Raw genomic sequence first — 27980 nt, 5'->3', positions numbered from 1 at the left:
TCTCCCCCTTTCCTCTACATTTCTCATCTTTAAAAACTCAACTCAGGACAAAACCTTGAGGGTACCCTCCATCTGCCTCTCACCCCTAGAGGTCATGAAAATAGTATATGTTGTAGCTGTTCAGAGCATCACCAGGCCCTATATAATTTAATTAGATAAAAGATTCTACTCTTGTCATGCTTTACGTTCTCAAGTATGAAAAGGATATTGTCAGACCTACCGCTTGAGAACAGTATGCACTCCACATACGAGTTACAGTCTGGAGTCTGGTTCATGTGTGAGCTCTAGGCTGTGAGGTCCAGGATAGTCTACTGGATCTGAACTGCTGAGAACCTTCTGGAAGGAAGAGAAGCTGAAGCTCAGACAACCAAGGGAAAAGCATGCAGAGTGTGGATAAAATTCTCTCCTGAAGATGACAGGAAGCATCTGTGTCAGATGGAGGGATGGTGTGGTGGGACGCGTGCGCGAGACACACACAAACACACACACACACACTACAGTCAGCTGGAGAGATGGTGTGGTAGGGTGTGAGTGTGTGTACCACAAACAGGCAGCAAAGCAAGACAGCATCATCTCCAGTGTGTTCTCAGGCTTCTGGAGACAGCAGCATAACTGACTGGCTTTAGTAGCTAACTCCCCCAAAAAGAAAAGACAGTATTAGGACCACAAGGAGTTGTGTTTTTTAATTGATAATCTCTACATACAATATTGCACAAATTAAAGATGTATCAACAATTCTATTTATGATACAAACTCATCAACAATCATAAAACTATAAGTCGGTGCATTTTGGTGGTAGGTACTTTAGTAAACAGCGCAAATATTAAACTCAGCTACTTCATGAAAATCAGCCTCCCACAAAAGAACTCACAGGTTACTTAAGATGTCAACACAAGTCAAGTCAAGATCACTTTGAAGAAAAACTTGGGATCTAGGTGTGGTAGCACATGTCTCAGAAAGCTGAAGCAGGAGGGTCGTGAAATCACGACTCAAAAAAACTGGTGATAAAAATACTAAAAATTCATTTAGGAACCAGAAAGTATATGCATATTGGGAACTCTAAGAAGACACCTCCATGTTCTGCTCCATAAGTCCTGTGCTCCAAGAGTAATTCCCCTGTTGCAGGATCTCTGTAAGAAACTTGTTTCAAAGTTCTAAACAAACAAGGTAGCAATTCATACAAAAGGGTTTAACTAAGACTTTTCCATTCAAAAGAAAACTAATGCAATCGCCATAAATTAAGGTCTTATGAAAATGCTACCCAGGCATCAAGCCAGGCCAGCACTCACCTTCACTGACTATCTCATACAGCACTGGTGTCACCTGTGAGGAAGGTAGAGCTGGGTCCGGTCCTAGCTCTTCTAACCTGTACTTGGATCTAGTCTTCATACACACAGTTAGGTGCTGTGAGTTACTAGCTGGCTGCTTGTTATAAGAGCTTCCAATTGAAAGGTCTAAGCAAACCATCTTGAAGCATGCCCTAGGGGATGGACTGAGACCAGGTCTGGCAGCTCCCACCTTCTGACACCATCACTCAGAAGTCTGGACCTGTTGAGTGGGCAAATGAAGCATCCGATCATCATATTTCTAATAAAAATGCAAAAGGCCATGGCAAATGTGAGAGAGAAGTGGGGTACCACTATGCTGTTACCCACAGTTGTCCTGACTGTGAGATTAGGAGTTGGCAAAAGGTTGAGAAAGGACCCAGCAGGCGTAGTCTCAAGCCATTCACTAGGATCTATGGGGGCACACCTGTTATCTGTTTCCTCAGCTCCCAGCAAAGCAATGGCCACGAAGCTGGTTCTAGCACAAACGCTACAGTGTTAAGAGCAGGGTAAGAGTTTTCTGTACAGAACAGACGACCCAAAGAAACCAATGGTTTCTCAGTTTCTGTGCTTTACAGACAATACAGATACCAAGTTTTCGGGACTCTTAGCACACTGGCTTGATTTCCAAAATGCATCACTTTATTTTTCCCCATGAGGTGGCCACACATTATAAACTCTGAGCACATAACAGTCACATGATCTCTTCAAGTGAGCTCCCAGGTAGATCCCGGCTCTCCCGGAGCTTGGAGTCCTGAGGTTTCAAATGTTAAAGCTTTCACCACAGCCACAAGTCCCTTTGATGTTGGGGTTATTGAAAACAAACTCACTGGACAGTTTGTCTTCCACATAGTCCATTTCTGTTCCTAAAAGTGTTAACTGTGCTTTCTTTTCGATGAACACTCTGACTCCTTGGGGAAAAGAAAACACATTAGACATGAAGCTTTCAGGGTGAAGAACCTGCCAGTGAGTTTCCAGTGGGTGCCATCGGTAACCCTACAGCTTCTGGGCAAGCCCAGGGTTCCTTACAGGGAGGAAGCACACAGCTGCCCACCAGCCAGCCCAGTCTGTGCCCAACCAATCATAACAGGGAAGACCCTTTTACATATGGAAATCCCAAGGCATTTCTGCAAAACTGTGGTTTGCCTTTCACTGTATTTTACTCATCCCCTCCCCGCTCAATCTGCCACAGGAAAATGTATAATTCTCTGAGTTTCTTAATGACGGCATTAATAATGAGATTTCTGGGACCATCTGTGCCTGACCCTGTCAGGTAAAAACACCCACAGAACTGTTATTCCATGGTGCATTTCTAAGCAGACCATATAAACCAAGACCACATAATAAGATGTGAACTTCAGAAAATGCCCATGAGACCCAGAGCTATAATCTGCTGATGGCCTTAAAAATAAGTAATATTCCCTAGTCACTGTGAAGGAGAGACCAACCTCTTGAAAATACAAGAACATGTTTTTCCTTACAAGACATCACTTAAACATGAACATACACTATAGGTCCTTTCCTCTGTAGGGGAGCAACTGAGGCTTATTTTTGAACTGATGTTATCTTCTAAGATTTTTCATGTGTATGGTGTTTTGCCTGTAGGTATGTGCGTATTGCCTGTGGAAGCCAGAAGAGGGTGTTAGAACAAAAGTTACAGATGGCTGTGAGTCACTATGTGGGTGCTGGGAACTGTAAAAGCGCTTAACCTCTGAGCATCTCTCCAGCTCCCATTTATTTATAATTTAAAAAAGGCCTTTATTGGTTAATTATTTCAGTTAAATATGATGGAAGCACAGTTGGGAATATAATTCCTGCTTGTCTCACACAAAAAAGGGCTGCAAGCTACACACACATCTCCAGTGCAGAAACCTGCAAAGCCTGTGGCTCTCCCTTTCTCCAGGGTTGTAGTGTTGTTTATTGTCTCACACAGGATCTTGCTAGCCCAGGCTGGCCTGACCTTATCTTGAACTCCAAACTTAAGATCCCTATTGCCAAAGGTAGTAATATTAAGTCTGGGCCACTGTACCTCACTCTTTGGTAGGTTTTGCAAGATGACAGGGGTTGGTATCAAATGCAATAACTGAAAAACTAAAAAACAAGGCCTCAAAAGTTAAGTGGTAGCTGGAGAGCATGTGCTGCTCTTGCAGAGAACCAAGCCTGGTTCCTAGAACCCATCTCAGGCAGCTAGCTCACAACCGCCTGTCCTTCCAGCTCCAGGGGATCTGACACCTCTGGCCTCCATAGGAACAGGAATCTGCACCAACACCCACACCCGCATAAAACTGTTTCAACAGAAATGGTTGGATGGTTTACTTTTGGTCTTAAAATCTGTGTGTGTGGTGAGAGGTTCAGGGGGTAAAAGGAGCTGACTATCTGAGTTTTGATACCCAGAATTCATGGTGAAGGAAGAGAACCAACTCTCAAAAGTTGTCCTCTGACTTCATATGCTAATAGAACGTTTAAAAACCTGTGAGGACGAACTTGATCCTCAGCAGTCACAGCAACATTCTGTAATTCCAGCACTAAGATGTGTGGGAAGGAGAATCAAGAGTCTGAAACTGGGCCACATAGTGAAGGCCCTGTCTTAAAAAAACCGGGACAAAAACAAGCCAAAACCTTTCACAGTGATGACCTTTAGGGCTGAAACAAAACACAACTCCTCCAAACCCTTAGAACTGGTTCAAAGCTTCACTGGGTCCTTGGGCTTCCCAGCTACTGAACCTCTCCTTGTACCAGGTTCTTCAACAGAAGCCAGGAAAAATGTCACCTCTCTCCTTTCAGTGGCTGCACATAGTTCGATAATGAAAGTCTGTCTGCCAATGCTGGGCACATAAGAAGCACCACTCCTAACACAGACAGCAGTCTTTACAAGGATAAAAGTTTTCATCAGGACAAAACTTTTGCCCATAAAATGTTAAAGAACAACAACAACAACAAAAAAAACCCCCAAAAAACAAAAACAAAAAACCCAAAACCCAAAACACCAAAAAACTCCATTACTTACCAGAGCCAAGTGTAGGGGTGCATACTTATACCCCACCACTGGGTAGTGGAGCAGGAATTAATGTCATTCCCTACACCCAGCTACATAAGGAGTTCAGGGCTAGCCTAGGCTACAAAAGAACCTATCTCAAAAAGAGAAGAGAGCTTACCATCTTGAATAACTTCTTCATCAGAATCTCCTTTTGTCTTTGTATACTCTAGGGTATAAGAGAGGCCATTACAGCCCCTGGTTCGCACACCAACTTTCAGACCCACCTGAAAAGAATTGAGAACATAAACTTTGCATGATAACTTACACCCTGAATCCCAGCACCTGCTCGGGAGGCTGAGGACAGGACTGTAGCAGGATGGAGCCAGTCTGGGCCATAGAGCAAGGCTTGCTCTTGAGAAAAATCAATGAGGGCTGCATTAGCTCAGTAAAGTACACAAGAACCTATGGCAGATCTCCAGAATCCAGATGAAAAGGCCCATCACAGCGACCTATGCCTGACCCTGTGCTGGGGAGGGGGCACAGACAGGCCATTTCTGGGGCTTGCTGACCAGTCAGTCCGGTCTACCTCTTGAGGTCCAAACCAACAAGAAACCATGTCTCCAATCAGGGTGGGTGACCCCTGAGATTGACCTCTGGCCCCAGACACATGCACACAAATATGAAAGCACTAATACAAACAGATAACCTGCACACACAATAACAAAAAACAAACAAACAAAAAAAGCAACCTTTGATATTTATTACCAGCCAGGTGGTGGTGGCGCACGCCTTTAATCCCAACACTTGGGAGGCAGAGCCAGGCGGGTCTCTGTGAGTTCCAGGCCAGCTGGGCTACAGAGTGAGTTCCAGGAAAGGCACAAAGCTACACAGAGAATCCCTGTCTCAAAAAACCAAAAAAGATATTTATTACCACTATTCATTTTCTCCTAAACCCAGTGGGAAGTAATAGGTTTCTGGTTATAAAATGCCCCTATAGAAAGAACAAATGGAACGGGAAACAAGTATTTAAAATGACACTGAAAAAGCATACAGGAAGAACTGTACAACCACTGCTGTCCAGGAAAGCAGCTTTTCTGTGTTTCCTCAGGCCTGGTTGCATCTGCATAGTTTTTATTACAGCATATTAGAAGTTGTACTCTATTGTATTTTATGGCTTTACATAGTTTCACACAGTGTTTGCTTTCTTAACTATAGTTTGGAAGTAATGAGAGCACAATGCTCTTCTGCAGCCATGAATACCACTTGCTTTTTTTTTTTTTTTTTTTTTGTAGTCCAGGCTGGCCTCAAATTCACCATCCACCTGTTTCATCCTTCAAAGTGCTGGGGTCATGGTGTACATTACCACATCTGGCTTCTTTTACTTTTTAAACACAGGGTCTCAAAAATGGTATCAACCGCTCACACAAGATTGGGCCTGTATGATAATGAGTATTTGGAGATGGGTAATGCCTGGGGGGCGCTCACCAACCTAAGACAGAGTGCCTGTGTGGCCTGGGCAGGTGTCTCCATGACAGGCAAGGTGACCTGTTGACATCAGAAGCTCATTTTTTAGTAAAAGGGGGGACCTGAAGGGTCCTGGCCCCTGTTTTGGGTAACTGTTGCCTTGCTTGCTGACCTTGACCTTGATATCCTCCCTATGCTAATTCCCTGGCGGGTTCCACCCTCCTGAACGCTTAAGGGAAGTTCCTTGTTTGTGTATCCTACATAATGGGCGTTAACAGCTTAGATGCAAGATTGTAAAACATCAGTAGCGAACTTCTGCCCTCCGGGGTTCTCCCATTGTGCTGTAAGCCTGTATTTAAGACCTTCTCCCTCCTTCAATAAACAGCATTTGGCATTACATAAAAAAATTAAAAAAAAAATTAATTAAAAAAAAAAGGTATCAACCTGCTTTGCAGCCCCGCCTTGCCCTGAATTCACTACCTGCCAGTTTCTACTGCTCAAAGGCTGGGGTAATGAGCTCATGCACCACCACATCTGGCTTTTTCTTTTCTCCTTTTGGTTTTTCGAGACAGGGTTTCTCTATGTAGCCCTGGCTGTCCTGAAACTTGAACTGTAGACCAGGCTGGCCTAGAAATCATAGAGACTCACCTGCCTCTGTCTCCCCAGTGCTGGGATTAGAGGTGTGCCACCTCTTTTCTTTTTAAAAGGCATTTGATGGTAGATTTTGTCTTTAAAACCTAGACTTCCTTAAAGAGGCTCTGCTCCACTTTGTTCTGTGAGATACTTTCTGGAGGCTTCCATGGTTAGTGAGCACTGAGGTTCATCCTGTCACCTGGCAACCATCCTGCCTCTGGACAGGAGCCTCCTTTCTAAGGCAGTCCAGTAAAACATTTCCAACATACCAGAAAGCCAAAGACCACAGAAGTTAAAAATTTGTGTGTGGGGGTGCGAATGGGGTATGGGGGAGGCAGGAGCTGATGCAGAGGCTGTGGAAGGTGCTGCTTACTGGTTTGCTTTGGTTCTCATGAATTGCTCAAACTACTTTCTTACAGTACCTAGGATGACCGGGCTGGGGACACAACCACCAAAAATAAGCTACCCCCACTCCTAATCAATCACTAAGAAAATGCCCTGCAGGCTTGCCTACAGCCTGATCTTATAGAGACATTTTCTCAATTGAGGCTCCCTCCTCTCAGATGACTCTAGCTCGTGTCAAATTGACATAAACCTAGCCAACACAGCACATCACTGGGGTTTTCTAACAATATCTACCAACTCTCAATCTTGGTGCCTGCCTTTTCTTTTAAGTAAACAGTCAAGTACTACTACCCTAAGTCCTGTCCCACCAGAGCCCTACAATTCTGTGAAACTCTGTAAGGCTGCTTGTTTCATGAGCTTGACTGCAAAGCTTAGAATGAGGGGCTTCATTATTCTGAACGGGAATAAGCTGCCTGATGAATTTCTGGAGCGCAGGCTTTAGTTTCTACCGCTGTAATCAGGAAGTCCAGACATTAGGCAGTGGACATTAGACAGGGTGAGGGGTGTAGCTCTGCAGAAGAGTTTTGCCTAGTATGTCTGAAGTCCCACGCTCACTCCCAGAAACACAAAAAGCCAAAGCAAACAGAAACCCTCCTCAGTATCTAAAAATTGAGGTTTAAGCAGGCATGGTGGCCCACACCTGTGACCCCAGCACTCAGGAGGAAGAGATGGGTGGATCGCCTATGAGTTCAAAGGTAGCCTAGTTCCCATACAATTCCAGTCCAGGAAGGTTTAGGTAATGGGAGTTTGGGAAAGGATTGTTAATGCTGTAAATTACACATTTTTACACCAATAAGAACAAATACCTTACAAACCTACAAGGCTAATTTCATTGAGTTTTTTTGTCAATTTATGTGCTAGAAAGTCCAGAGTCAGAACACTGACACCTATCAACATTTAACAGCTTTTAGGATGGAGGTGCGAGAAGACCAGTCATGTAGTACAAGAGAATCTAGAAAACAATCTCAGAACCACTATGCACAGGCCACAGCATGAAGTGATTCACAAATCTAACTCAACTACCCTACATGCAGGGATAGATCCTCTGTGGGCATGGCTCAATTCATCTACAGCTGGTAAATGAAATCTGTGGTAGCCTTTCATACAAAGGATTAGTCGAACGAATCAAACCTGCTGGGTGGAATATGTGCAGTCATGAAAAGGAGCAGACCTTTAGAAAATGATCTGGAAGATCCTCAGGCTGAATTATTAGGGTAAAGAACGGAAGTGTAACCAAGCATGTACTGTATGCTGTCATCTACGGAAGAACAAGTGCCATGCAGGCCATTTTTGGTTGTTACAACTTGGGAAGAGAGAGGGTGCTATTGCCATGCAGCAGGCAGAGGCCAGAGACCCTCCAGAACATCCTCGGCCACCCTAAGGCATACAGTGGAGGCAGGGGAGTGCCCAGATACAGTGAGCCCACAGACGAGCTCAGACTGCATCTGGCATAAGAGTGACAATGTCTTGGTTGTCTAGGGTTTTGAGCGGTGAGCAGCTGCTTTCTATGGAAAAGCTCTCCCTGTGTGATTCAAGAATTTGGGTACAGCTCCCTGTACTTGCCTGGCATGAGTGAAGCCAGGAGGTTGAGTCCTAAGCAATGTAAAAACTAACAAAACCAAACACTTTAATTAATGAAAACATACTATTTGCAACAAAATGCCTTAGTAATGAGAACAGAACTTTAGATCTGCCAACCCTTCCACAGGTGTTACTTACATGCTCTGGCTTGTCTTTAAGAAGCTGTTTTATCTTGTTCACAGCTGAGGGGGTCTGGAAAAAAAAAGAAACAGTTACTAGACTCATCCTCTGAAGCCACAGAATGGCCAGGCCTTCCACTACAGGAGCTTGTTGTAAGTGCATGCATGTGGTTCTTGCCAGAGGACCTGTGGATTTCATCCAGCAAAGGGAGCCACAGTGAAAGCACATTCATTCCTATCCTAACAGAAACCCACTTTTCCTGGGAAGACCATATTTTGTGCATCCACTGCATGCCTTGTAATAAGTACAGAGCCAGACAGAGATGCTCATGAATAGCCTATCAACGGAAAAGCCAACTTCTGGGTATTTTCCCTGTTGGTTCAATCCCCTTCAGGCCCATCTGAATGCATGGCTACAGAGTTGCTTCTAGGCACAGACATCCAGTGTGCATAAAAAACATACCTAGATATCTGGGTGAGCAGCCATGCTCCTCAGTGACAGGACTACGTATGTGGCTGTGTATCTAAGAATGCAGTGCAACCTAGTGGTCTTCAGCAGGAGAAAACATCCTGATGTACATTGTTCTCAGATCAGTGTCACCAGTCCCACTTTCTTGTAAAGGGTGCTGGGAACCTAGTCTGATCTGCAACATTCTTGGACTACTTCCTGGGTATATCCCAAAGGTAGACACCCTAAGCAGTTTTTTCCTAACGCTTAAGCTTCCTACTCTGGGTAATAGAGATAATCCCTTCCCTAGAATTCTGATGAAGACTAAACACTGAAATGCAGGGAAGGCAGCCTAGAGAGGATGGCATTCTAAAGTCCAGGAGAGGACGGGGCATAGTGCAAATTGGCAGCTCCTGTAACAAAGGTGGGCAAAATCACGGTGAGGGAATGATGTTCTTCCTACTTTGTGATCATTAGCTATTCCAGCTGGCAGGGTCTATTATGATCAAGAGTAATGAGCATCAGGCTAGTGCTAAGGGGACAGATGATAGGCCTGGCCCTAGATCAGATCTGACTTAGAGGCTTGGACAGATGAAGTACAAATACAGGGTGGAACTAAATCAAGAGTCATAAAATCAACAAAGAAGAAAACGTGAAGTAAGAAGCTGTGCATTGAAGGCCTGGAAGGCAGCTCAGCTGGTAATGTGCTTGCTTCACAGTCATGAGGACCTGAGTTCGAGTTCAATCTCCATAAAACAAAACAAACAGTAAGCTGGCCAGATGGGATAGGGGGGTGGGGAGGGAGGGAGGGAGGCAGCCAGCTGTGCCTACCTGGGGAGTTCCAGGTCAGTGAGAGACTGCCTCAAAGAAAAAGAAAGGAGGAGAGCTCCTGAGGAATAAATAATCCTGGAGACATCCTCCAGCCTCCACACACATGCACACACATGTATGTGTACCAGCACTCCCTCACATACACACTCCACACACAAAAAGAAAGCAATGCAGTATGTTTAATACAAATGGACGCTGTTTTGTCAATGTCAGTGTGGTCTGTCAAGTCCTGGACCTCAGTTATAGTATAGACAGGCTGAAGTGGCACACAGGCACAACATGAAGGGTAGAAGAAAGGAACGCCAACCTCAAGGAGTTAACAGAAACATTCATTAGAACTAACAAGCCAGGCGTGGTGGTCCACACCTTTAATCCCAGCACTCAGGAGGCAGAGATAGGTAGATCCCTGAGTTCAAAGTCTCCTTGGTCTACAAAGCAAGTTCCAGGACAGCCAGGATCACACAGAGAAACCCTGTCTCAAAAACAAATACCCAACCAACCAACCCACCACCCAAAAACCTCAACAACATATCTAAGTGGTGGGGCTTGATAGGAAGAATGGTTTCAATGGGAGAGGGGGTGAAGGGAATGTGGGATGACAACACCAAAGCCCAGTATACAGACAGGTGCCATGTCAACAAAGAAAGAAAACAACACACACTCCTAACTTGTGATGCTCAGGCAGACTGAGTTATAAGACTCTAAACTTTCCTCTGGCTATTTGGCAGCTTTTAATTATCATAAATCAAGCTAATTACAGGTGACTTTATTACATCTTGCCATTATCTGTACTTCTCATAAAATAAGGCTACACCAATAAGACATTTAGAGATAAAGTCAAATAAAAGCTACCAAAATAATCAAGAGCACAGGGCAACTAGAGAAACTGACAGGTGAGCTCATGCTTCTAAGACCTTGGGATCTGAGTATCTGAAATAAAGCTCCATGAACTCCAACGGAGCAAGAGGAAGGAAAGACCTTGTCTTTGCTCCTGACTGCACACTTTACCTGTCAGGCTGCTTTTCTTAGGAAAAGCCACTGTGCACAAGGGACGCTGTGTCATCCTGAATACGAACCTAGGGTACTGCTATACAGTGACATCAAATGTCAGAATATACCAATATTTGCTGTTTCACATTTGAAGTGGTTGCTCTACAATATGGCTCCAGAAAAGAAATAATTTTTAAATATGAACTTATTTGAGAAGGAATTAAAAAGATGTGCAGATTTTAATGATTCTAACAGATTTTTAAATTATCTAAACTTAATTTCAGAAAGAAAACAATTTTAGTTAAAGTAAAAGGTTTATCAAGGATAAATAGAACATTTTAAAAAATGTGCTTATTATTACATTTCCAAGTGACTGCCCATAAGCACTTCCTTTCCAGTCTTCCAGTTGTACATTTTCATGGGCATATTTCCTACGAAAGTGCTGAGGAAATTCTGTGTCAACAGAACACAAGTTCTGAAAATAATCTTACAAGAGAAGCTGCAGAGGTGGTGCTGTAGCTTAGAGCACTCACTAGCTGTCTTTGCAGAGAACCTGGCTTTGGTCGCAGCAACCACATGGTGGGGTACCACCATCTGTAACTTCACTTTCAGGGAACCCAATGCCCTCTTCTGACCCTAGGGACACCAATTACTCATGGTACATACACATACATGCAGGCAAAACACTCACAGACATAAAACAAAAAGCTTAGAAGAAAAGGCATAGTCTAGAAAAAGTATTTTTTGGAGCAAGACTCTGAAGGAGAGTCTGTGTTTCGAGTGCACAGGTCAAAGGTGAAGAAGCAGCCCACTGTACTGTGTGATGAGAGCACATGGGCTCTTTTTGATTAACTGGGCCTGAGTTTTATCCCCATAAAGTTTTCTAAGTTACCTAATTTGGTTTTACAAATCAGTAGGTTTCCTTCTTTTCTCAAGTCTTAGAAAACATTTAAACAGTAGCTACCTATACTCCTGGCTACTGGGAAGCTGAGGCAGGAGGATAATGAATTTGAAGTCAACCTGGTCTACACAGCTAGGTTTTTCTCAAAACAAGTTCAACACAGAAAGTAAAAGTATGCAGAACCATCCACACAGGCATTGGGCTGCTAATGTCCCATCTTGTATTCAGGGAAAGACACACAAGGAGAAAGTGACATTAAAGGACCTGAATGTCTTCCAGCGGCTGTCGAAGGACAAAACAGATCTTAACTCTGCTATGCTCCTCCTTGGGGAGCTGTTACTAAGGAGCTCTCAACCAAGAGGGACTGACAGCTGGAACTGGCCAAGTGACTGCTCTAATTCTGCCTTGTTTGGAGACAGACACTCACTATGTATTCCAGGCTGGTCTTAACACTTGACCCTCAGGCCTCTGAGGAGTGCAGTGAACTGCCATTGTTCAGCTGAAGGAACTGTTGCTGGGCGTGGGGCTGCCCTTTCTAGTCTAGGTACAGCACTGTATTTGGTACTAGACAGAAGGTAAGTGACCCCCTTGACTCCATGTGCACACCTTGGCAATGACGAGATCTTCCTGAAGCTCCCTCCAAGACTGGCAGGTCTCTACTGTGTCTGCACCCCTAGACCAACTCAACCTGAACCTCCCCAAGAAATTCACCAACAAGTAAGGACTCAGAGTTCATACTGAAATACTCTCAAATCTAACAATGCCTTTTAATCAGCTCCCGTGTAAACCACAGGAACATGGTTGCTTAGAGGGAGAACACTTTGAAGATGTTTTTAAAGAATTATTAAAGGGCTGGTGAGATGGTTCATCAGGTAAAGGAACTCGCCTCTGAGCTTGAGGATCAGTGTTTAATCCCTGGGATCCACATGATGGGAGGTGAAGAGTGACTCCTGTGAGCTGCCCTCTGACCACACAATCGCCAGCACAAGTGCCCACATATACGCACACACATTACATAAATGTAAATTTAAAATATTCAAAACCACAAACCAAAAATGGTTTCAAGACTGTTTTTGCTGTCAGAATGCTGGGAAATGCCCTCCAAGTGAGTGTTTCAGATCTGCTTCAGAGGGCCTGGTGCTTGTCCAGTAGTATCTGGCCAGCCACTGGAGCCTAGGCTCATCCTGTTCCCATCCCAGCACTGGGATTACAAGTATGCACCCCCCCTCCCCCCAGCTGTTTTTATCTAGGAACTGGGGAGGAAACTCAGGCCCTCATGCTTCACAGCATGCTCTCTGCCAGCTGAGCCACCGCCCCCAACCCTGATGTTTGTTATACATCATGCTTTTAGCTAAACTACCAATTCTGTGGTTTAGGAATAATTAAATATTTGCAAGGGCTACTAAATTAATGACGTAAGAGTTAACGACTGTAAAACTGAAAAAAAAAATTACACTTTGCAATGAGTACATAATACTTTGCCAACAGGCTCTCTCCCTTCTCACACCCTAAGCAGCTGCTCTACCACTGGACTAGAAATCTAGCTGTATGCTGTAGTTTTCCTGGTAACAGCTTCTGAACTGCATGCTGTTCCAAAGGTCTTTGGTCCTACTCCAGCGAAGTAACAGGTCCTTACATGTGTCCCTCAATCAGGAAGCAGAGGGAAGCTAAGTTCCCCCCACCCTCAGTATTCTGTGTGCAGTGAACCAACTTTTCTGCACATATGGACACTGATACTGGCTGGGCCCCATCATTTACTCACAAGTTGAGCTTTGTGCAGCATGAACCTCTAGTCATAAATGAGAGCTGCACTAACTGTCTTGTACAATGATGGCGATAAAGCTGCCTGTCAACTAGGAGGTGTTTAAGTTTTACATTCTTCAGTCACATCTTAATCTGGTCCCTACAAATTCAATTCTATTTATTAACTCCTGGAAATGTGGGGTAGGAAGGAGCCCATTCTCCTTGGATGTTCTCTCCAAGTATCCAAGGGTACTTGCACTAACAGGGTGAACTGGAGTCATTCCTGGTTTGTAGACTTTACCCATCTAATCCCATGACAGCCCATCAATTCTCTCCAGGACTAACATCAGCTAAAAGAATTAACTGGTGCTCACATTTTCATGCTGCACCTTTCCTTGCCACAGCTCACTTCTAGTAGACTCTAGAGCACTCTTCAGCTATTGTAACCTGTCAAATTCCCACTGTCAGACTGAGGCAGCCGGGCAATATTTAATTATCAGTTTACTTTTGTTTGCTAGTATCTCTCTCTCAAGCACTGAGCCTTTGATCATCTCACTGCTTTTGCATGTTACACGCTGGGGTTCAAAATGTTTACCAAACACCCGAAAAGCAAGCACAAACAGGCTGTAGTGCTGCTCTGTGTGCTATCCTCTCATGCTAGCTCCTAGGAAAATCACAGGGAAAGGAGATTCAAGGATGAGTTGACATGACAGACTACAGGAGCACGGAGAGTCTGTGAACTGAGATCTGCTGTGTGACAATTCATAACGAAGCAGAAGATCAGAAAACACGGGCAGAGACGTTATTCCTTCTAAGAATAGCCTACGGAGGGTGGGACCCAGGAAACTCACTTATTTCTTGTCACAAAACATAGCAGGTCTTGATAATGTACGCTGAAACGGTAGGAAAGGAGAAGAAAAGGGAGCCTCGAAATTCCCAAGTAACAGGTAATATGCCAAATGGTGATTAAAAAAAAAAAAAAAAAAAGGAGGGGGGATAACAAACAGAGAAACCCGTCCTGTGCACTGACTGTTCTGCTCTAAGTTGAAACATAGCCGGAATTGTGCTTGCACAATTCTGGATTCCATGGTGTACCTGCAGAAATAAAAACAAGCTGGCTCTAGAAAACTCCAGAGTGCAGTATACCTGAGACGGACTGAAGGCCCAAACACCGACCTATCCTGAAAAGATCACTCTACTTGCTCACGACTCCCTTCTATTTTACTTCAACTAATTATTTGGCAGCAGCCGCTCTTAGGACACCGGATGGAGCAGATTCCGCGGCGGCCTCACGCGGCTTGCCCCCTGGGGTGACAGAGGTAACAGTGCTAGACGCCTCCAGGATGGGTATGCTGACCCGCCGTCCTCCGCGGCGTCATCCCTGCGTGACCTTTCTCCCAGAACGCCGTGACCTCGGCGGCAAACCGCCGTCCCCCGCCCGGGCCTCCGGGCGGCAGCGCCCACAGCCCGTCCGCTCCTCGGAGCTCCGCCCGCGCGGCCCGCCGGGGGCCCCACTCGGCGGGCCAGGCTCGCTCCCGCGGCGCCCCGGGCCGCCACCACCTCCCGCGGACGCCGAGGTGACTCACCAGCGTCAGCGCCGCCCGCGTGGCCTGCAGCTTCCTCTTGCTCACGGCCCGCACTGTGGCGCGGACCAACGACGCCGACATGTCCACGTCGCGGCGCCCGAGGCTCGGGCCGGAGCGTGGTAGCTCAGCCTCTCTCCATGGACACGGCTGGCGCTTTGACGCCACAAGCTCCGGCGCAGGCGCCACAGGCCCCGCCCCCGCGCAGCCTGCCCCGCGCCGCCATTGGACAGTCGGGTGAGTGACGGGCTGGGCCGCATGGCCGTCATCGCTGACGAGGCGCGGGCGGTGACCTGTGACCTTGCGGGCTTCGCGGTCACTGAGCTACCGGAAGTGGAATGGCTCCCTCCGCACGGCGCCCTCTAACGGGACGTTCCGGAACTGAAGACAGTACGCCCGAGCTCCACTCCAGCCTGCAGCCGCTCGGACAGTAACACCAGCGGATTAAGACCCCCTGCGGCGGGCTTCCAGTTCTCGTGTAGCAGTTTGCAGCGTGAAAACTGAGCACGTGACCTACCAGCCACGTGACTGACGAGGACGAAAACAGTGTGTCCTGGGCGCTTTGTTGGAACCAGTTCCTGCAGGCGGTTTCCATTTGATTAGCAGCACGCACGTAAACACGCCCCAGCTTCCTTTTGGGCTTGTGAGATGAGCTTTCATGATGCTGTAAAAACAGGAACTCCTTTATCTCGGGGCAGCAGCTGCCCTGGTGCTGGCATTGGGTGGGCGTGGGGAGTACTGAAGGAGTTCGCTGGCTCGAACCACCCCAGGGTTCCAGGAAGGCTGAGGGAGGGAAATGTTTGTAACTGCACTTCAGGATTCAGCCTTGGGTAACAAGTGCTTTCCCAGTGCGGTCTGATCTGAGTAGAAGGGGCAGTTTCCTTTTAAAGGATGGAAACCCGACGGCCCACTCTAAGGGGGCTTTGCCAATAAGATGTTCTACATGGCTGCTGCCTAGATGTGCCCAGGAGCAAAGAGCGGGTACACCATATTTGGACTGTATTTCTACTGTCTGTAACTGTGAACGACACTCACTCACTGATCTGTCTTGCAAGGGTTTTGTTCCACTTGGGAAGTCCCCCCGCCCCCACCTTTGAAGCAAAAGACAAAATAGACTGATTTTTTACCGTGACACTTTCCAAAGCTGTCCAAAGTGAGCAAAGCACTGCTAAAAAGTGATGGAGTTTTCAGGACTCCTGCTGTAAAAACAGGATTCTTGAGTCTCTGTTGTTTTAGAAAGAACACAGCAGCAGGCACTGAGATCACTTGTAAAGACAGCTTTGGAGGGGCTGGGGCTGTGGGGAGCTGGTGCTTAGAGCCCCATTCTGTCATCTTCTGGTAAACATGCTTCATTGATTGTCCCATGGTCTCACTGTAAGCCATCAAAACCCCAGCCTGCTGGACAGAATTTCTTTTAAGAATCAAAACAAAATGTAGGAAACCTTTGTAAGGATAGAAGAAAACATGGCAATTCTGTTTCCTAATTTTAGGGATAAGTTAAAACACACCCTAAAAAACCAAAACCAACAAAAAACACAAGTAGAAATAACTTCCAGGGATAAATGTTAGTTTGGCCACATATTTCTTTTCTGCTTTAAGGGCAGACAGACAACACAAGAGCTTTTCCAGGAAGGTGTGGCTGTTCAGGCCAGAGTGGCATGCTGCCAGTTCACAGCCAGAGACTAGGAACAACAGCTAAGCAGTCACGTAGCAGGCGGCTGGGTAGCACAACTTATGAGTTTGATGGTCACCGTTTTTATTTCCCATGATTTCCAAAGTCTCACAGACTTCGTTTGGCATGACTCTTCTGTAGTTAGAATGTGAATAGAAGTGTGCATACAAGCACCTTCCAAGTCCTCCAGTTCTGGGGTGTCCTCAGCAAGCTCTCTCAGCCCCTAGTCTCCTGCGCCTGCAGCTCAGACCCAGCACACAGCTATCAACAACTCAGTCCATGTCAAAGGGGCACCTCATAGGCATCACATGAAGGACATCTGTATTGTCCCAGATCCTTCATTGATTTTTCTAATGAGGCTTCTTTTATAAGAAAATAATGTAGATAAAATTACAGGTTGAAAGTTCGATTTTATTTTAAAATGATAAATAAACTGAGGCATAGTTCTGACTATGTACTATTTCAGAAAGGCTTGTGAAGTTAGAGAAACAGTTCAGAGAGGGCTCCAGTCAGACCCATAAGGATGCCAATCAAACTTGTGACTGGCAGAGACAGCAGCCTCTCTGATCTTCACGTTTGTAAAAGTTCCCCATCCTAATTTCTGAGTATCATAAAAAGTAAAAAGCACTTTTATTGTCATTTTCCCCTTGAAAATTTCTTTTTTAAGACCAGCAAATGGGACTACTTGTTTTCATGACTTCATTTTTATGAGCACAACAGTTCTGTGTCAATTTACTTAGAGAAGGAAGCCCCAGAGATAAGTCAGTGGTACTGCAGTCCACTGAGGCCCACACTGATAGGTGCCTGCACTGTGTTATCACTTCTACAAGAACCATGAGTAATGCTGGTAGACCCTAACTACAGAAGGGTAGTCCACACATATTTGATGTGCATCCACTCCAGGGTCCAGCAGAGATAGAATTCCCTCTTGGACATCAAAAGGGATGCCTAGAGAAAGGAGGGCTAATTCCTCCCGAGAACAGCACACTATTTTTAGTGTGCTTTGAAAGAATTAAAAACCATGACACTGTAGTCATTGAATACTGGCCCACAGTTATATTTTTTTCTTTGAGGTTGGCTTAAATACATCATGGCTTTCTATTAAAATCTTCAAATCTCTGGGGATTGATGTTAAGACTGTATTAAAATTTTCTTTTCCTCATTAACAATTTCATTAAAACTTTAAAAATTCTGACATCTCCCTCAACTGTTAAGCCTGATCTGTGTTCCTATGTCCTGTGAAGTGAACCTAATTTTCCAAGTGGACAGGGACGCTGCAGTGGCCATTTCCAGGGCTGCATTTCCTTCCCTCATGATTCTTGCTGGGTCCTCTTCACTGAGGCTTTCCCCTGAGTCATATATTTACTGGAAAGGCTACCTAGGAGGGAAAACAAAATCCAACATAAATGAAAGGAACCTTACTTGATCAAAGTCACACAATCTTATTATCAGTTACTCACAGAAGTATGTTCCACTAGAAAGGGCACTTGTCCTGGGTCAAGTGGTTAAGCAAGCTAGACATAAACAAGTGCAGACAGGCATTAGACAGTGCTAGTCGCTGCTTCCTGGGTGCTGACAAGTCCCTGCAGTGAGGCTGTTTAATGCAGCTTCAGGCTGTGTTCCCAGGCTGGCGCTGAGGGTGGAGGAAACCAATGCTTTGAAAGTTCTTTAAAGATTAAAGACACACACCTTTAATCCCAGTACTTGAGAGGCAGAGCCAGGAGGATCTCTGTGAATTCGAGGCCAGCCTGGTCTACAGAGAGAGATCCAGGACAGGCACCAAAACTACACAGAGAAACCCTGTCTCGAAAAACAAAAACAAAAACAAAAACAAAAAAAAAAGGAAAAAGAAAAGAAAAGGAAAAAGGAAGTTCTTTACAAAGGCCATTCTTTTCGTTTGCAACCAAACAGATGGGAAAGAGTTCTCTGGCCAGAAATTAATATCTCACACCATTACCCTTTAGAAGTCTAGTCATGCTTTATGGATGTACAAGGAGAAAATAAAATTCACTGTTCTTACAGGTGAAGGACAGGAATGAGAATTAATTAGTAGTGAAGCAAGCCACACATTACCACAGTTACTGTGTTCTGGAGGCTGAACACATAAATGAACTAGGCTAGAGAGCTGAGAACTTGAGAGAACCAGTGTAACCACTACTGTATAATGAGGGCACTATCAAACGAATGAGAGAATTCAAAGTATTTAGCAACTGGTATTATCATGTCAACTACTTTGTTTTATTTCAGTTTTTTGTTTGTTTGTTTGATGGCCTAGAACTCATGGAGATTTGTCTGCCTCTGAGTGCTGGGATTAAAGGACTACGCTGCCACCACCACCACCATACCTGGCTCAAATACATACTTTTTGAAGGGTAGACGGAAGCTAGCTTCCTTTTTTAAACTGCCCCTCTTGTCACTCTCTTCCACATGGATCTCAGAATTAAATGCCAGTAAAAGAAAGTCAAAGTATAAGCAGTAGTGCATGTTTTCAAAGGCATGGACACAGTTTTCCTAAAGAAAAAGCAATATATATAGAAGAAAACACACTTTGTGTGCTTAACCCCACTGTCAACTTGGCCAGATTTAGAAGCACTCAGGAGACACACTTGGGTGTGTTTGGGAAGGGGAGTCTTAACTGAAGGAAGCCCCACCATAAACACTGGTGGTATTGGAGTTGACACACACTTCAAGACGGAAGTGTGAGAATGTCTCTAAGAAATGGCTCTGCACACTGTGTTCCCACCATGAACTCAACTCTAGGGACGGAACTGTAACTCTCTTCCCATGGCCCGTGCATGACACTCACGGCAATGGGGAAGCAGACGAAATGCTGACATCTGTGGCAGCGGGAATATCTCTAAGTCCCAATTTTTTGAGGAATTCCACTGACATGTGAATCATCATTAAAAATCATTTTCTGTGACATGTCATTATTCGATTTTGGGTCACATAATTAACAATTAATTCAGGTAACTGAGTGGCACTGTTGTAAAAATATGTCTCCTGCCTGCGGTGGTGGTGGTGCACACCTTTAATCCCAATATTTGGGAAGCAGCAGCAGGTGGATCTCTGAGTTCAAGGCCAGCCTGGTCTACACAGAGAAACTCTGTCTCAGAAAGCCAGGAAGCAAACAAACAAAAAACTCTTCCATTTCTAACCTCTTAAGCAGTGCAACTCTCTCACAGGAGTCGCCTAAGATCATCAGAAAACACAGATATTTGTATGATTCATAACAGTAGCAAAATTACAGTTATGAAGTAACAACAAAATAATTTTATGGTTGGGGTCACCACAACATAAGGAACTGTATTAAAAGGTCACAGCATTAGGAAGGTTGAGAACCAGTACTCTTAAGTATTTCTATTGCTTCTCATTTGCTGTCATTAAGACTATTAAAATTTCTCAGTGTTTACAAACCAAAGACAAGGAATACTTCGCTCGCACACATGCATGCACGCATGCACACATGCAGAGTAATACTTATCTAAAGATAAGAGGAAGTATCCTATCTTGTTATTTGAAAGTCATTTTTTTTTTTTTTCCCCCGAGACAGGGTTTCTCTGTGTAGCTTTGTGCCTTTCCTGGAACTCGCTTTGTAGACCAGGCTGGCCTTGAACTCACAGAGATCTGCCTGGCTCTGCCTCCCGAGTGCTGGAATTAAAGGCGTGTGCCACCACCGCCCGGATTGAAAGTCATTTTTAGTAAGTGCATGAAATGTAAGTTTTAATCAAATTTTGTAACATTTATTTTGACCATTTACATAGTCAAAATAAAAAAGCGTAACATAGAGGTAATTTTTGTAGCTTGAGATTTAATAAAAAGTTTTAAAATCTAATTTATAAATGTTTTGTTGTAGTTAAGTATGTCAGGGTGGTCAACAGGGACTATTATTATATTCACAAAAGAGGATTTCAAGAGATATATATAAAAAGAATGATCTACCACAAGCTTTTTCTTTATCCTATTTTTTTTTAAAAAGATTTATTTATTATGTATACAGTGTTCTGCCTACATGTGTCCCTGCTGGCCAGAAGAGGGCACCAGGTCTCATTACAGGTGGTTGAGAGCCACCATGTGGTTGCTGGGAATTGAACTCAGGACCTCTGGAAGAGCAGCCAGTGCTCTTAACCACTGAGCCATCTCTCCAGGCCTCTTTATCCTATTTTAATCCCATGGTTTGAGTTTTTAAAATCAGACATTTTAAGAGATTGGTAGTTATCTCTCCTCCTTCATGTTTTGTATATTCATACAACTTTATCACTGGACAGAATTTTAAAGCCCAGTGGAAACAAACAAACACTATGTTGTGTGTGTTGTCTCCCCCCACCCCGTGTGTATGTATGATAAAGTTTCATGTTTATACATGTTCATGTGTATTTGGACACATTGTGTATGTGTGTATCCACATATGGAGACAGGTTGACATTGGGTACCTTCCTCCAGATGTTTATACTCAAAATATTGAATTGAGGCAGGTTTGGTTAGCTATCCAGCTTGTTCTGGGGCTTCCCTCCCTCTGCCTCCTGTGTGATGGATTACAAGCAAGCTGCCATATTCACCTAGCAGTTACATGGATGCAAGGATCCAAACTCTGGTCCTCATGATTAAATGCAAGCCTTTTACTCATGGAGCCATCTCCCAGCCCCACCAGTGGTCTTCATGATCATTTAAAATAACAACATTTGCTGGGACATGGCATCGGAAACAGAAATGCATCTGTTTCCCAAGACTAGCAAAGTCGAAGAGCACATCGGTGTGTGTTAACTAAGGGAGCAGCGGGTAGGTCAAAGGCACAGTCTACAAAGGGGTCAGGGAAAATTACACCTACCTACAACAGAAACAGTTCACATGTTAACAACGTCATTTACACCTGCACATGACAGGTAAGTCTGGCAGCTGTCATTAACTTACTTCATGAGTTATTTTATGGGAAAGGACAAATCTTAGCCATCTATAATTTTTTTCTTGTAGAAAGCAGAATACAATTTATAATAAAACTTCCCCATAATACATTTAAGTTAGTAAGTTTTTCAGTTACAGGATTTTTACCCAGAAAAATAACTAATAACTTCTTTCTAAGTAAATAAATGCCAGTTGGCCACGCCATTTCTAGATATATAACTAACATCTGCAGTTTTCTTCCACTGTTTCAAAACTTGCAAAATTATAGTAAAATTCTACTTTTAAGATATGTAAACCCATACGCCAAGCAATGCTGATACGTGCAGACTTGGGGATAGTGTGGGAATAAGGTCAGTGAAGTCACCACCACCTCCTTTTCTCTAACTCACACACACAGCTGCTCACACTGTTCACACACGGGCTCCTCGGCAGCCTTAGCAGTCAGATATTAGCCTCTTGGTTTGTAGCTGAGAGATCTGAGATATGTGCAGGACATGCAGCATCCCCAACAAATGAAGGGAAACCAGACCTATGTAATAAACTGCAGAACAGATGTTTATACTCTGTGTTCCTTTATAAGCCTAGCATCAGGAACATCAGTATTTTTCTTATGTAAAATGTTTTGGGAATATCTGTTCAGGGTCAAAGTTACTTAAAATAACATTCTTTTGGTCTGTTTATACATGGTACATCAGTGATTTTTCAAACTTCCAAATCTATGGGAGGAATATCCCATTGACTGGTGGTGTCTGTTGTCCATACCCTTCCAGAATGCTGGGCAGTCAGCATGGTTATAATACAGCCCATTTCTCTTCCTCACCCATCATCAGCTTAACTGCAGGGGACCACCATTCCCCTTTCACTTCTGTCTACTGGATTTGGAGAGTACCCAACAGAACCCTTATTTTGAAATGATGTATTCCATGTAGAAAAATTACAAATCTTCTGAGAACTACTGCAGCTCATGTTCTTAAGCCTCCTCCTGCTTATCTATCACGTAAAATGTTCTCCTTCAGGTCTAAGTGCAGTTAAGATTTGAAGATTTCTGTTTCTTTTAAATTATCTGCCCTTATTCTACACATCAACCTCTACTCCACAAACTTTAAATTTTGTGTAAAGAGATCTGATACCATGCCCGGGGATGTCACGTAGACAGTGGAATGCTTGCCTACCACTCATGAAGCATTGCATGGCGTGACCCACCCTCAGCTACATAGTCAATTTAAAGCCAGCCTTGGCTACATCAGATACTAGCTTAAAAAAAAAAAAAAAAAAAAAAAAAGAGGATCTGGTATAATTTCAACATTTCCCCTCACCCTCTAAAAAAAGGTAAAGTAATTGCAAATATTTGAGATAACACGTGGTACTGAAAGAAAAACTTGAGTCAAATGTTAACAGTTCCACAATTTTTTCCCCTCTAACAGCACTCACAGTAGAAATAATAGACATTCCTAACCCAAAGCTTCTTCAACTTTCCCAGAGTGTGGTCAGTATCCTTGCCTTGATGGAAGAGGTTGGAAAGACCAGAAAAGGCAGCTCATCCTTCTGAGGAGCCAGGGAATCTGTTATGGTCTGATCTCAGCTAAGACTTCTCGTTCTACCACATTTTATCCAAGCTAAAAAAGTCAACACTTTGTTCCTAGCATTAGAATGTCATTCTAAGACTCCCTAATGGATGCCTGAAACTGAAGCTATCTACATGTTCTGTTGTACCTGTAAACATATAAACTGTTCTATATGTTCTGAGCTTATTCTTACATACCCATTCTGTGACAGAGTCTAATGCATAAAAGATATTACTGTTAACTGAATGAGACACTGCTGTAGTAAAAGTTATATAAGTGTTATTTTTTAAAATTTCATTTTCTGGGGCTGGTGATGACTCACCAGTTAAGAGCATTTGTTGCTCCAGCAGGAAACCAGGTTTGAATCCCAGCATCTACATGGTAGCTTCAGACCATCTGTAACTCTAGTTCCAGGGGATTTGACACCCTCTTCTGGCCTCCTCAGGCACCATGTATATATGAGGCACATGCAGGCAAAACACTCATATACATAAAAAAGACCCCCCCATTCTTTTTTTTAATAAAAAATGCAAGAACTTAAAAGGGACTGATTGTTCATGCTCCTCGTTCTTAATTTTCCTCCTTTAGCCTTCTTTTAAAGAGGTAAAAAGGGATCAGGATGGATTGATTAAGTAAGGCTACTTAGGCTAGGACTCTGTTGTTTACATTGTGTTTTGTTATTTCCTATAATAATGCTGAAAAAGTCACTTTCTTTTCCTTCACCTCAATCTTGTCCTCCCCGCCCCCCCAAGACTTATAAGAACATCTGAAATACCAGGAAAGACCTTCTTGTCATGGTAGTCCACCATGTTCTCTTTAGCATCCCTCCACAGGCCTGGGACATGGCAGGAGGAGGGCTCTCCCTTGATACCACAGTCAAGGCTAAGCAGGCTCCAATTCCTTCCATGCAGTTCTGAACCTTCTTACCAAAGAAAAAGCTCTTTACAAAGGCTTCAGTGAGCCCAGGTGCCAAGTCCAGTGCTGAACTCAGCCTCCACAGAGAACTTTGAGCAGCACTTCACAAATCACTTTATTTGCTTGCATCCTGAGACCCAACTCTGGCTCCTTCCGCTCCTTCTTTAGTCATCTCTCTCTCTGTCTTCTTTATTTCCAGGGTCTACACACTCCCATTGTTCCGTGTCCCCAGCACAGGGGCTTAAAATGCTATCTCCACGCTGACAACACTACACTCCTTTCTGCAGCCTGGACCCACTAAATGCCAGGCTCAAATATTCAACTGGCCACTTGACATCCCTGCCCTAGAATTCCACAGCTACCACTATAAAACAGACCTCGGTTTCCTTCCAACTTTTCCCAGCACAATAAAGTTCTCCTTTATTCTTCCAGTTCTCAAAGACTGTTGTGACATCTGAGCCTTACTGTATTTTCACGTCAGTGCACAGTACATCGATTTTGTTGGTGTTACCTTCAGAATATCCACACCCAACCATCTTCCCCGACACTCCTCCCAAGCCTGCGCCATCACCTCTACTTAACTACGTTGGTAAATACTTTAGTGGCTGCAGTGTTCCCATCCTAGCCTTTTACAAGACTTCAAATAGCACCATTCCTCTAGTTAGGTCTCCAGCAGCTTCCCATCTCACTTAGATCTTAAAAAACCTTCCAGTCCCTCCATCACTGCTGGAGCGTCAGGACACTAGACTCATCTTCTCTGATGTCATCTCCCATTGCTCTCCTGAGCTCACACCACTCCTGCCAGTCTCAGGCTGAAGGGCAGGACCTGCTAACAGTTAAATGTCTATCTCCTCTCTGCCTGACCCTCACTTTCTACGACCCAGCTGACTTGAGATAATATTTTATTAGAGGGGATACTGCCATACTCAGCATCACTTTGTGGTTCCCCGCTTAAAGCATCTGTTGCCACATGGTTGTCCTTTATTGTTGTTTGTCCCTGACAAGAATATAGAGGAGGGGCTTTGCTACTCATTGGGGTGTATTCAGTGCTGAGGCCGTGCCCTGAAGTTAGAGTCTCAATAGATATTTACTGAAAGGATACATAAATGAAATAGTTGTCTAGTTGCAGAGTGGAGGGTTCAAGTTACTTTCTTTCCTTCTTCTAGAATATGGCAGATAATCTCCACAAGGAGAACAGTGACGGCAAAACAATAGCAATTCCACAGCAGTCACAAAAAGTCACAAAGAAAGGATTCCATAGTTGAGGGTAGCAATTCTTCCCCAGAAAATCTGAAAACTGTACAGGTTGCACTTACCCATTGAACAATCAGATTAAGGATGTAACGTGGAAGCAAGGCAAGAAAGGTTTTGTTTTTTGTTGTTGCTTTTGTTTTTTAAGTTCCCTTGAGAGGTTCTGATATCCCTCTGTCAGAACCACAAGGTAAAGGAAGAGTCTCAAAAGGCATGTGGTAAAATATTCAGAGAAGAAAAACAACATATATCTGATCCTTTAAAAACCACATACCTGACTGGGGACTCAAAAATATGGTTGTTTTTTGTTTCTTTTTGTCTTCATGTAAAAGCACTGCCTAAAAAATGAAATAGACTGGTTTACAAAGACTGAAGGTAAAAGCAACAGAAACAGTCTCAACTGTATCCAAGAGCTGGAATTAGGCATGTGGGTGGCAGAAGTTTGCATGTTAGTGGGAATGACAGACATGTATGCAGGAGTCATTCAGCAAGCCCCTGCTACCAGGGCCCACAAGCCTTACCACACAGTACATGGGGCGCAGAAGGGGTAAGCACACAGGCCAGCCAGGAGCTCCAAGCACTCCAGAAGACTCAGAGGAGTGAGCAGGACAGAGTGAACAGGGCTCCCTTCTCAGGTTTGGGCTGGCTTTTACCTGAGCCACTGGTCTCAAAGGGCTAGGTGAAGAGTATCCAGACACATAATCTGACTTACACAAACCTACAGAAAGAAAGGAACACTTTTTGTTCCTATTTTAAATTGAAAGCAACAGCCCTGTTCGCGAACGTTTTAAGAATTCTCTGTTGATGTGATGGAATTCCATCCACATAGTCCACTGAAGGAATGATAGGGAAGAGCAGAACTTTGGGCACAGAAACACCTGATTATTTTAATTACCACCAAGTAGCATCTGTCACAGTCTAGCCCCACTTGTCCCTTCTGCTCTTGTGTGCTGACTGTTGACATTAGTTGTAAACACTACATAGGCAGGTTTTCTAGACCAGACTCTTCCTTAAGGCTGCTAATCCCTCTGCTAGCCAGGTGTCTTGCCAGGCTGCCAGAATCACCACTCTCACACTTGTGTGTGTGTGTGTGTGTGTGTGTGTATGTGCACATGCATATGTGTGGGGATGTGTACCTGTATCTGAGTTCATTCAAGAGCAGTCCATTCTGGTTTTTGGGGCAGGGTCTCTCACTGGGACTCCCTTAGTTAGGTTAAGCTAGCTGGTTAGTGAGCCGAAGGATCTGCCTGTCTCCGCCCCCCCCCCCCCCCCCCCCAGCACAGGATTAAGCATCCACTACAGTGCCTTGCTTTTCATGTACACACTGGGAACAGAACTCAGGTCTCTGTGCAAGCACTTTACTAACCGAGCCATCTCCTTGGCCCCCCTCTAACGGTTTTGAGACATCCTGGCCACTGACTTTAAGCTTGCTACTAGACAAAGGGATGCACCTAATGGGGAGTTACAGGATGACTCTGCTGGAGAGGAGGAAGAGGGGACCACAAAGATCTGCTTCATCCTGTTTGTAAACACAGCCTTGAGTCTTTATCAAATACAGAGTATGAGTAATTTTGAGAAAACTATGTTAAACTGTGTTTATATTGTCTAGTTTAACTAGGTTGAAGGAGGCTATTGAGCTAAATGAGATCTTTTTAACTATACTTAACTTTGAAATAATGCCTAATTGACCCTTAGTAGCATGTTGACTGCTAACATGTCATTATTTTAATTTATTTAAGTCACACCTCCTTCTTATAAAGGAAAATCAAGGCAAGTGTTGGGATTATGTTCAGACCTCCTCAGGAGAACAGGGCTAACTCAGCCGTGGGAAGTCAGTCAAAGCTGCATCATTCATCCATATTCAAGCACTACTTCAAATAAAAGAAAATGTTCAAGACAAATTCTTTCCACATAAGGCTCCTTTAAAAAAATAAGTAAGAACGAGCTGGGCATGGTAGCACATGCATGTGATCCCAGAACTCGGGAGGCAGGGGAATTCTGAGTTTGAAGCCAGCGGGGACTACACCGCAAATTCTAGACTGGCTTTGACTACAATAGTGAGTCTCTGCCCCCAAAACCAAAGAAATAAAACAAATAAGTAAATGAATAAATAAATAACAAGAGGAGATCTAAAACTTTCAGTCTTAAACACTAAGAGAATCTGACAGGCAGGCCTGGCATTTAAACCGGAAGAGCACATCAGTGCTCCTAGCACACGGGGTGTTTTGGAAGGAACTACAGAGCTGCCCTAACTAATATGCTCAGCAAATGGGCAGTAACAATTACTCTCTAGGGGCCCTTGTCTATGCTTATCCAATTTCACCCAGGCTTATTCTAAGAACCAGTACAGTCTATAAGTTGTTTTGAAGACCATAACTTACACAGGTTAAAGGTGCCTAGACTCTGTTAAAAAGGTGCCCATGATGGACACAACCTATTCCGTAAAAATTATCAACTCACATCCAACAACATAAAGTGTCAGTATTTGGGGGTGGTTTGATTTTGTGCTCAAGACAGGGTTATACTATGTTGCCCAGGCTGGTGTCACTTTCCTGGGCTAAGGTAACCTCCTGCTTCAGCCTATTAAGTAGCTTTGACTAGAGACATGGACCAGAAGATCTGTGGATGACTCTGAACTGTGGGCTGTTAAGATATTTCCCCCTTCATCCTAAGAA

General features: G+C 44.1%; 2 protein-coding genes across 6 annotated transcripts in view; both read right to left on the bottom strand.

Moving 5' to 3' along the window:
* Positions 1-657: 657 nt before the first annotated feature.
* Positions 658-15193, bottom strand: Isca1 (iron-sulfur cluster assembly 1). The gene is made up of 4 exons (XM_059262774.1): positions 15004-15193; positions 8524-8577; positions 4481-4586; positions 658-2236 (listed from the first exon to the last, which is right to left on the bottom strand). The coding sequence occupies exons 1-4, from the start codon at positions 15082-15084 to the stop codon at positions 2088-2090; spliced, it is 390 nt and encodes a 129-aa protein (XP_059118757.1). The 5' UTR covers positions 15085-15193; the 3' UTR covers positions 658-2087.
* Positions 15194-17062: 1869 nt separating this feature from the next.
* The window catches only part of Tut7 (terminal uridylyl transferase 7), a 62101-nt gene continuing 51183 nt past the window's right edge, over positions 17063-27980 (bottom strand). For 3 of the 5 annotated variants that reach the window (XM_059262766.1, XM_059262768.1, XM_059262767.1), the window contains exons 27-29: positions 25959-26023; positions 25580-25643; positions 17063-18050 (exon numbers count right to left, since the gene is read on the bottom strand). In XM_059262766.1, coding sequence (XP_059118749.1) covers positions 17983-18050; positions 25580-25643; positions 25959-26023 — 197 coding nt within the window. In that variant the 3' untranslated portion in view covers positions 17063-17982. The remainder of the gene's footprint in view (positions 18051-25579; positions 25644-25958; positions 26024-27980) is intronic. The other 2 variants (XM_059262771.1, XM_059262770.1) reach the window with 2 other exon arrangements.

The sequence above is a fragment of the Peromyscus eremicus genome, chromosome 5 (assembly GCF_949786415.1).
Source record: "Peromyscus eremicus chromosome 5, PerEre_H2_v1, whole genome shotgun sequence".
In the NCBI taxonomy this organism is placed as follows: domain Eukaryota; kingdom Metazoa; phylum Chordata; class Mammalia; order Rodentia; family Cricetidae; genus Peromyscus; species Peromyscus eremicus.
Note: the sequence above shows the minus strand (reverse complement) of the source record. Positions and strands in the feature narration are given on the sequence as shown.